This window comes from Cebus imitator, unplaced genomic scaffold (genome assembly GCF_001604975.1).
Source record: "Cebus imitator isolate Cc_AM_T3 unplaced genomic scaffold, Cebus_imitator-1.0 Scaffold469, whole genome shotgun sequence".
Taxonomy (NCBI): Eukaryota; Metazoa; Chordata; class Mammalia; order Primates; family Cebidae; genus Cebus; species Cebus imitator.
The window spans coordinates 590,296-600,750 of record NW_016107784.1 but is presented as its reverse complement, the minus strand read 5'-3'; the positions used below and the strand labels follow the sequence as shown (position 1 = coordinate 600,750).

Here is a 10,455-nt window from a genome sequence, read left to right as displayed (position 1 = left end):
AGGGACATATTTACAAAGAGAAAGCTCAATGGGCCAGGCTCATGCCTGTAATTCCAGCATCTTGGGAGGTCAAGATGGAAGGATCACTTGAGTCTAGGAGCTTGAGGCCAGCCTGGGCAACATAGTGAGACCCATTTCTACAAAAATTAAAAAATTTCCTGTTCATGGTGGTGCATGCCTGTAGTCCCAGCTATTCAGGAGGCCGAAGTAGGAAGACTGCCTGAGCCCAGGCTCAAGCCGCAGTAAGCCATGATTGCACCACTACAATCCAGCCTGAGAGACAGGGCAAGACCCTGTTGAAAGAAAGAAGGACAGAAGGAAAGAAAGGAGGAAGGAAAGAGAGAAAGAAAGAAAAGCTAAATGCTTTCAATAGTCTCCAACTCACTACATGGTTTGTATGTCAACTAGTGATTGACAGAGTGAGAGAACTACATATTAAGCTCCCATTGCTACTCAACAATTGACAAATGAGCTGCTGCTCCAAAAAATTGAGCATATCGGCCTTCCTTCTTTGCTTGGGAGAGGAGCCCCTTCTTTTCCATCTCCAGCCAAACAACTTAACTTCTCCTTACTTGCTTGGTAGCCAGCTGTTGGTAAAGAACCTAATTGTATTATTATTTGTCTTGGAATGCTGTTTTTCAAAGGATGATGACTGTGCAATGGAGCTATGGAAATCTGATGATCTAGATTAGATTCCTGCCTCTAGGTAGGAAGGGATGATGCCATGCCTTGTACAGTGACTTGAACATCGCAGAATGGCAATAAACATTTGTGAAATGAATGAATATCCTCTTTGAGGGACAGGAAGATAAGAGGGTGTGATGAGCGACGGCGTCCTGCCATGCCCATCACTATACTTAATGGTTTGGAGTTTCCCTAGTATACCTTATAAAAGTTGTTCGGCCGGGCGCGGTGGCTCACACCTGTAATCCTAGCACTTTGGGAGGCCGTGGTGTGTGGATCACCTGAGGTCAGGAGTTCAAGACCAGCCTGGCCATCATGGTGAAACCCCACCTTAAAAAAAAAAAAAAAAAGTTGTTCAACTCTGAAAAAAAGTAGGGGTCAGAACATATGAGATTTTAAATTTTCACATCTTTGAGACAAGCCAGAGTAAACCGAACAGGCTACAGGAAGAAACAAAAGTAAAGGAAAAGGCTGTTGAAGGTTAAACCTAAGCCAAGATTATGGAAGCACTCCCACCTTCCAACCAATGCCAGCATTCTTGTAATAGGGGAAGTTATCACAGATCCAGCGGTAAATCTCGCTGAGGGTCATCTTCTTGGCTGGAGAGGAGTTGATGGCATAGGTGATGAGGGTGGCATAGCTGTATCGTGGCTTGCCATCCTGGTGAACTGCTGCCTCGTCTTTGCTAAGGGTGGCATTAGGATCTGTGGGTGAGCCTGGTGAACACTTGCGGCTGCTCCCGGGAGGCCCAGCCTGGGAAGCACTTCCCAGCTTCTCAATGGTAGCTCGGAGGGTCAGCTGGGGGAGCCAGTCTATGGAGGTGAGGCTACTCTCTAGGTCAGAAGCCATGGTACTTCTGGGTTCTGCAGGGAAGACAAAGAGGCGACGAAAATACTGGAGGCAAGTAATACTCAAATCCTTTTGTTTGAAGGAAGTAAGTTTCTTCCCACCCTCATTCCCATGAGAGACCCATGGCATGGTCTTCCAGCGAGTGTTCCCAGAACCCCCAAGCAGGTCTATCTACCAGATGATGAGTGCTAGTTACCCCACATCTTAGTGGGGAGCACTGCCAAGAAGCCTCTCCACGTAGGACTAAAGAGATCAACCTTCACACCAGATTGAGCCAGTACCTCAATTCACCCTACTTGCAGCCCTACAACATAGTATTTTTAAACTATGTAGGAATTAGGGTTTTTTAAAAATCCGTGTAGATAGCAGGTAAAATTAGTTAAAGCCCATTCTCCAATCATGTGACACCTCTTATATTTTCATACAACATCCATAGATAGATGGCATGAACGTACAAATAAAGAAAAAGTCTACCAAAATACAAACATACACGGATGAGGCACACACCAACACTTTTAAAGATGTTCCGTATGAGATATGAGCGCTTGCCTTTTTTATCCCACACACAGGTGCACCTGAGGCATATTAGATCTATCCCGGGCATAAATTATATATGACAATCAGCAGACAGACACATAAACAGTGAAGCACATACACAGAGATCACGACTACGTATACAGCATACATCACCATCAGAGCACAAAGTCACACACAGAAGTAACACATCCTGAGTTCACAGCTGCCCTCACACTTTTAAAGCTACCCCTTGCATGCTCCCGCCCACAGACACCAACACCAGGAAGAAGTCATCCACAGGCACCTCCCACCTCTCAGCCTGCTGGGCTTCACCGAGCCAGGGAGACACCCAGCTGTGTGCCTACCGGTTACAATCAGAGAGCCTGGCTAAAAATAGCCACTCTGGGGCTCGAGCTGGCTCCCCTTCTCCGCCCTCCTCCTCCCTCCTTCCTTCCCAGCCAGGCAGGCACGCTCGCTGCACCTCCATGCAAACTCCTGGAGCTGCCAGACCGCCTACGCCTGATGTTTGCACACCCTGCCGCCACCCACACTGCCTGGCGCTCTTGCCAGCAGAGAGGTATAGCTACAGCGATGTCTTGGTGGGGGAAGGTGAAGAATGATGGGTGATATCTGAATTGCAGGGTCTAGAGAGGCTGGCAGGAACCACTAGGTAGCCATTTGGCACTCCCATAGCGCTGATGCCAGCAACCCCCTAAGCACTTGCTGCCTAACAGGTTTGTGCCTGCACAGCCGCCAGGTTCCAGCTAACATTGTCTTCCTTGGTCCCACCAGGGCATTTCTCCTGAGGAGCCAGGACTAGATTGCTTCAAAGTTCAGAATCCTGAACAGAAACACAGGAGGCAAGCGATCTCTAAATCCACCACCAGATTTATGCACAAGCGTATACATACAAATACAACAGATCTGCACATTTTGCAGTCCAAAGCTCAACAGCAGATAGGACCATGTCCCCCACCCCCTCTCCTGACCCCAATACATCCTTCAGGGTCTCAGCTCCCTCTTCTATCCTAGGTAGTGATTCTTCTGCCCTTAACCCTTAACGCTTTCTCCTAGGGGTCAGCATTCTAACTCACTCCCTCTCCCTTACGATCCCACCCACGCAGATGGCAATCTGCATGTGTGCACACGTACCCAGCCCTGTGCTCCTAACCAGCAGCACACACACTCCACAAGGCTGAAGGAAACACCTTAGTGCCTCAGGGGCCGGGGCAGCAAGAGACCCAACTGTGCCCAAGAATTGCTTGACAGAAGAAAAGGGGTGGGGGAAGGGGGATGGCCTGTTTATAAATAGCATCATGAAGGCTTTCCTCTTTATCCTTAGCTTCTCTGCCACCATCCTCCTCTTCATCCCACTACCACCTTGCCCTAAACCATGGAAACTTGGAAACTAATAGGAACACTTAATCATTCCAGGAACCTCACACCTTCCAACACTACTAAGTGAAAACCCCCCAGTCCCTGGGCTATAGCAGGGTGCCTGTAGCAGGATCACGGTCCTGCAGCTGGGTCATCCGAGCTGAAGGGTGGCACGCCAGTGAGCAGGTTTCCAACGACCAGGGTCCTCCCAGGTCCTCCCCAGATGGGAGGTCCCTAAATTAGTTCTGCCCCATTCCCTATTATCTCCTACTAAAGATCCCTAGGAAATCTCATCTTAAGAGCACAGAGGCCTTCAGTTGATATTTCTTTTTTTTTTTTTGAGACGGAGTTTCGCTCTTGTTACCCAGGCTGGAGTGCAATGGCGTGATCTCGACTCACCGCAACCTCCGCCTCCTGGGTTCAGGCAATTCTCCTGCCTCAGCCTCCAGAGTAGCTGGGATTACAGGCACGCGCCACCACGCCCAGCTCATTTTTGTATTTTTTAGTAGAGACGGGGTTTCACCATGTTGACCAGGGTGGTCTCGATCTCTTGACCTCGTGATCCACCCGCCTCGGCCTCCCAAAGTGCTGGGATTACAGGCTTGAGCCACTGCGCCCGGCCCAGTTGATATTTTATTTGAAACAACTTTTCCAACATTGGGCAGGGGCATGAGAGTGGATCTAAAGTGTTTATAGGGCTTACAGAACCCATTTGGCACATGCCAATCATAGTGAGTTCCTGAAAGGGAAGCACTCTCAGCCCTTTGCAAGCTGTTCTATGCCCTTCCCTACCCTTACCCCAGCACCAGGTTAGGACCCTGAGGTTAAATTTAACCTGTCGCCAGCCCCCTTCCAGTCTGCTCTCCAGACACAGCCCCAGCACTCAAAATACATTCAAATCTCACCAGCTACAAGCACCTTGTAGCATCTGATCCTTTTAATCTTTCAGCACCATTCTCCTTTAACCCATCCCACTTCCCGGTTTGTGAAGGGCAGCCCAGCATGTAGGGCCACAGAGACTGAGGTTCCTTGGTTCTATTCCAAACCAAAACCAAATCCTCCTGGACTGTCCCCAACCATCCCTTGCCTCCCCAGTGAAGTCTTTTTTTTTTTTTGGAGACGAAGCCTTGCTCTGTAGCCCAGGCTGGAGTGCAATGGCATGATCTTGGCTCACTGCAACCTCCGCCTCCCAGGTTGAAGCAATGTTGCTGCCTCAGCCTCCTGAGTAGCTGGGATTAAAGGCAGGTATCACCATGCCTAGCTAATTTTTATATTTTTAGTAGAGATGGGGTTTCACCATGTAGACCAGGCTGGTCTTGAACTCCTGACCTCAGATGATCCGCCTGTCTCGGCCTCCCAAAGTGCTTGGATTACAGGCATAAGCCACCATGCCTGGCCCCCAATGAAGTCTTGATGCCTCAATTTTCCCCTTCAATAAAAGAGATGAACTAATAAACCCTGCCAAAGCATCGTCCCTGCAGGGAAGTGAATGAAGCTTAATAAGCTTGCGGCTGCCACACATTCCACGCTCCCCAAAATAATGGCACGAGGCTAATGTTCAGGGCTATTATTAGAAAGGCAAACAAGAGGTACTTCCATGTCTCAGTCCAACCAACCTAGTTACCCAGACCTCTCTCTCCAGGTGGGCCTTGTGCCACGGGGCTTGGGCAGAACCTGAGTCAGGCCACATTCTTCTGTGTGTGCTGGAAGACTAAAAGGAAATACCCATAGAAGCTGGGAAAGGCAGCCAAAGGGCAGGCTCCATCACATCCACAGGACGTCTAATGAAGACTACAGAACTGGGAGAAAGGCAGAGAAAAACAGATAGACAGGCATTCTGGGAGTGAAAGGCCGCTCCTGGGTGAAACATGGAAGATCCACAATAACAGGCTCTGTTTTCTTCCCATTTTATCTGAAAGGCCACTAATTGTTCTAATGCCAATGTCAGGTATTAAGGTGTGATACATTCCTGCCCTGTACAGAACGTCAGAACGAACAGGGCAGTGGCGAGGTGGAGCACATGAGGAGTTAGGCTGCCCGGGTTTCAATCCCAGCTCCACTATTTTGATTGTTGTAAGGATTACCTTCAGTTAATATTTTTAGAGCACTTACTAAGTGCTATTTAAGTGTAGCTATAGTTTTTGACTGGGGGAAAAAAGACAACACTAGAAGTTAAAAATTAGCAAACTGACAGACTATAGATACAGGAGTGGAAGCTGCAAGCCTGCAGTGGTTTGCATTACAAAGCCTGCTCTGAGTCCGCAGTGGTTTTCAGGATGTCACACTCTCAAATGTTTCCTTTGGATACCATCCAGTATTGCTAATGCTAGGATCAGGAAGACTCCAAGAATGAAGGAATGAGGGACCATCCTCTCTTATCTTCCAGGAGAACTAGGTTTAAGGCATGGTTTGGGAAAATACACTCTCTAAACCACAGTTAATCCCACCCAATAGCCACCTGCTTCTAGCTGATTCGAGAGGCAAGGAGGGTTCGGAAACTCAGTGCAGGCAGGGCCAGTTAAATTGCACGTGGTGTACTTGGAGGTGTGATCCAGTTCACCCTGAGCCATTCAGGCAGGTGCACACCAGCATCTGATGAAGTGCTTTGAAAGAAACAGGGCTGTTGTTAACTAGAGTGGGCTCTTTTGTAAAAGGTGGGGGAGGGAGTTCTGGAGTTAGGAGTCAAGGATCCTCATCCTTTTGAGACTAGAGGTATCAGCAGTGAAGCTCTCTTATTGGTCCTAGAAGAAATGATCCCAACCTGAGACTGGGCTTCCCTGCTGCTTAAAGGACTGTCCTGTAGACAGTCATGAGGGCTCCCACTGCCCGGGGGAGGCCGAGCCTTTCTCCTCAGGTGGTGCAGGGGCACCTGCTTCTAAAGGCTCACCAGAAACATACAATTCTAGGTAACCGAAGTATAGTCTGAAAGCTCATAAGTACCTGTCTCCACACACATACCCACTCGAAACAGAGAGAGCCACACTCACCTGAATTAAGAAGTATGTGCATGTTGTCCTACTGCACAGCCGCACAAACCTGTGCCCTATCTCCTATACCACATGAACAGGTAACTTCCAAGACAAGTGAATGTACTCAGGAACTCAGGCAGACCTGACCCATACCCCAGAAAGAGGAGAAAATATGAAAACCCAAGTCAGATGAAGCCTCCTTCACAACTTGGCCTTGCTGTGAGAAAGAAGATAGGGTATCTGCTAATGGCAAGGCAGGAAAGCAGACACCCAGCTAGTGACCTCTCCTAAAAACAGCCCAGGCTTCACAAGGAGGATTTCCTGGTACCCTTTTCCTGCTTTTTCTGAAGATTCTGGACTTTGATAATTCCCTAGCTGATGAAAGAAAACTTTAACACAAGGTTCCGGAGACTCAGAACTAAACAAGAAACAGGAAGGGAGAGGATGAGAGTCTTAGGTACTTTTCTGGAAGAAAATTTTATATACTCCTCAAAAGTCAAATCTTCCCAGTGGTCAACTGATTTAGATGGAAGGGGACAGAAGCGGAGCAGCAGCCCTCTTTCCTTCGTATCCAGGATCGCATTTTCCCTGAAGAATTGTGAGCAAAAAACACGAGTGGAGAAGGACACTGGGGCAGCATCAAGGAAGCATTTCACCCCAGGAGTTGGCATTCCCCTGCACACTTTCTGCTCGCCTCAGAACATGTGGGATTTCCATTTTCCCTTTGGATTTTACGGGCAGAGGCATACATCCAGCTAGGAATGGAAATGTTAGGAGAGGAGGCCTCTTGGTGTTGGAGACAGGATGAGTAGGAACAGGTTGCTTTTCTTGTCAAGGCCGTAAGCTGGAGGCAACTAACACCTCTGGCCAATGCGAAGCTGACCTCGGCATGCCCTGGGCAAGGCCAGGACGCCAGATGCCACCATGACTTTGATGAGAGCCCACTCTCCAGGTGAAAAGGCCCCAGGCGAAGGGTGCTATACGCATGTTCTCAAAATGCAGCCGTTTTCTGGTATCCCTTTTCCTCAGCATGAAAACACCCAGTTCCCTAGGGACCTCAAATCAATCCCATCCCTTTACAGCCGTTTTCTGACATCCTTTTTCCTCAGCATGAAAACACCCAGTTCCCTAGGGACCTAAAATCAATCCCATTCCTTTAGTCCCCAAACACGAAGAAACCCATTTCTCAGAGCCTCTGCAGCCAGATGTGGGTTCAAATCCAGCAGCTCCCTTGGAACACATTTCCCAGTGGATTTTCTGAGTCATCATCACTCTATCATCCCCACTAGTGAAACCCACGATCCACCATCTCGGCCCCCTGCACCCACTCGTGCCAGACGATGACAGAGAGAAGATGAAAGAAAGCACTGACCTGTCTCCAAGGTTCCCCCGGCAAAGGGAGGGAACCACCTGGTACTGGAATTCGGGGGTGGAGGGATTCCCCTCTTCAGAGGCGGATGACGGCTCTCATCCTCAGTGGCTCTTCCTGTACTTGGCTGAGCCTCCCAAGTTGGTGAGGGGAACTGGGTCCCCTGAGGATGAGGAGTCAGGGGAGGAGGAGGCGGAGGGGGAGGAGAAGGAGGTCCTACTTGGGGAAGGTGGCACACCCCCCACACCCTGCTCGTTACCCTGGGGAGGAGGGGAGGAGCCTCTCCCAACCAGGAGTTGTCTCCTCCCCCTTGGGGGAGTTCCCCTCCCCCCCAAACTGGATCTTTCTGGGGTGGAGGGCTGTTTCTGTCTGCTGGAGATCTGAGCGGAGGGGCTCTACCCCGTTCCACTGTCTAGGCACGAGGAAGTTGAGGGGGAGGTCCTCCCCTCTCCAGCTGAAAGCCAATTCCTCTTCTTTCCCTGGAGTGGCTTCTGAACGTAAGGACTCCCGTGCCCTGTGAATTCTGGGGGGCCGAGGGTGCCTACTCCACAGGCACAGCCCCCTCTCTCTTTGCCTCGAAAGTCCTGAACTGTTGAGAGTGTGTGTTTGGAGGGGCGGAGGCGCGCTAGGGTGGTCTCACTCTGCTTCCCTAAGGAAAGCTCCCCTCTTTCCACTTCTGGGGTCTCCTCCCCGGCCAGTACAGGGGTCTTCCTCGCCTCTAGGCACGAGAGACGCGTCCCCTCCAGGGGTCTCTTCTTTCCCTCACCCGAGCGGTAAGGGTCTTCTCCGACCGGGGAGAGGTGGCTCGCGTCCCCGCTCCCGCGTCCGCTCCCGGGGTGCCTCCGAGGGTGGGGTTTTCGCACTCCCGGCTCTCCCTGAGCTGGCCTGGGCAGCCCCGTCCGGGAGGCCGCGGCTCGAGACTCCGGTCCCCGCTACTGCGGCGGCAGCGCCTCCTCTAGGGCCGTCCTGTCCGGTGCGCTCCCTTCGGCGCGTGGGGCTCCCCGCGCTGCCACCGCTCGGGCTCCGGCCCGTCCCGGCTCCCGGGGAAGCAGAGGGCGGACGGACAGTGTGAGGGCTCGGCGCGGGCTCGGGCTCGGCGCGGCTCCGCTGCAGGCCCCGGCTCCTCCCCGGCCTCCGCGCCGCGCTCCCGCCCCTCCCTCCCCTCCCTCCCCCGCCGCCGCCGCCTCCCCGCGCGGGTTAAGGAGGAGCCGCGCCTCCCGGGTGTGCGCCCCGCCTGGAGAGCCCCGGCCGCGCTCACGACGGGGCCTCGCGCCCTTCGCGCCCCTGCGGCCGCGTCGCTGCGGGAACCCGCCGTCTACCGGGGCGACAGCGCGCTGCTCGCGGCCCGGAGAGCCCCTCGTGCACACCGTCCACCGTGCGCCCCCGCTGACACTCCGGCCCCGGCGTTTCACTCCGCTGGACTCCCTGAGCCGATGAACGGCCCCAGCTTTCTCCGGACTGTCCTTGATGGACTTCTCTTTGCCTCCAGATACTTTATAAAGGATCGTGAGCCTTGAGGTGAAGATTGGGTGAACTTTATGTGTTTCCCTGATGTCGTCCTGGAATTTAGTGAATGCTCCTTCAATGAGTGGATACATGAAAAATGAGCGTGTAACGGGGAAGTAAACATCAGATCTGGGTCCTGTTCCTCGTTCCAGCTTCGCAAACTTGGGCATGGCCCCTTTATTTTCTGCAATCTGGTTCAGCGGAGAAGGGACCTTCATACTCTGCCTGCTTACCCTTCACAGCTGTCATATCCTGCAATCATATTGTTCTGCTCCAAATTCTTATATATTTCATACTCTCGCTTTCCCGTCCCTCCCCCCCGACCCCTTCGGCGTTTCTCTCTGTCGCCCAGGCTGGAGGACAGTGGTGCGATCTTAACTCACTGCAAACTTCGCCTCCCGGGTTCAAGCGATTCTCCTGCCTCAGCCTCCGGAGTAGCTGAGATTACGGGCGAGCGCCACCATGCCCAGCTAATTTTTGTGTTTTTAGTAGAGACGGGGTTTCACCATGGCCAGGATGGTCTCGAACTCCTGACCTCGCGATCCGCCTGCCTCGGCCTCCCAAAGTGCTGCGATTACAGGTGTGAGCCACCGCGCCCGGCCCATACTCTGGCTTTTTAAACTTTTCTCAAACTAACTTCCTTCCTTCCTTCCTTCCTTCCTTCCTTCCTTCCTTCCTTCCTTCTTTCTTCCTTCCTTTCCCTCCCTCCCTCCCTCCCTCCCTCCCTTCTTTCTTTCTTTTAACAGAGACTGGGTCTTACCACGCCACCCAGGTTGGTCTTGAATTCCTGGGGTTAAACTATCCTCCCGCCTTAGGCCTCCAAAGTTCTGGGATTACAGGCATGAGCCACGGCCTCGGCATACTCCCTACTTTATATAACATAGGATAATATGAGGCCAGGTGCGGTGGCTCACGCCTGTAATTCCAACACCTTGAGAAGCCCAGGCAGGCGAATCACTTGAGGTCAGGAATTCGAAACCAGCCTGGCCAACATGGTGAAACCCCCGTCTCTACTAAAAATATAAAAATTAGCCGAAGGTCGAGGAGCTGGCCCGCGCCTGTAATCTCAGCATTTTGGGAGGCCGAGGCGGACGGATCACAAGGTCAGGAGTTGGAGACCAGCCTGGCCAATATGGCGAAACCCTGTCTCTACTAAAAATACAAAAATTAGCCAGGCATGATGGC

At 51.8% G+C, this 10,455-nt stretch overlaps 1 protein-coding gene across 1 annotated transcript in view; it reads right to left on the bottom strand.

The window, feature by feature from the left end:
• FOXJ2 (forkhead box J2) overlaps positions 1–8,887 on the bottom strand; it is a 22,666-nt gene extending 13,779 nt beyond the window's left edge. Inside the window, exons 1-2 of the mRNA XM_017512304.2 lie at positions 7,768–8,887; positions 1,201–1,547 (exon numbers count right to left, since the gene is read on the bottom strand). Coding sequence (XP_017367793.1) covers positions 1,201–1,533 — 333 coding nt within the window. The 5' untranslated portion in view covers positions 1,534–1,547; positions 7,768–8,887. The remainder of the gene's footprint in view (positions 1–1,200; positions 1,548–7,767) is intronic.
• Between the last annotated feature and the right edge of the window lie 1,568 nt (positions 8,888–10,455).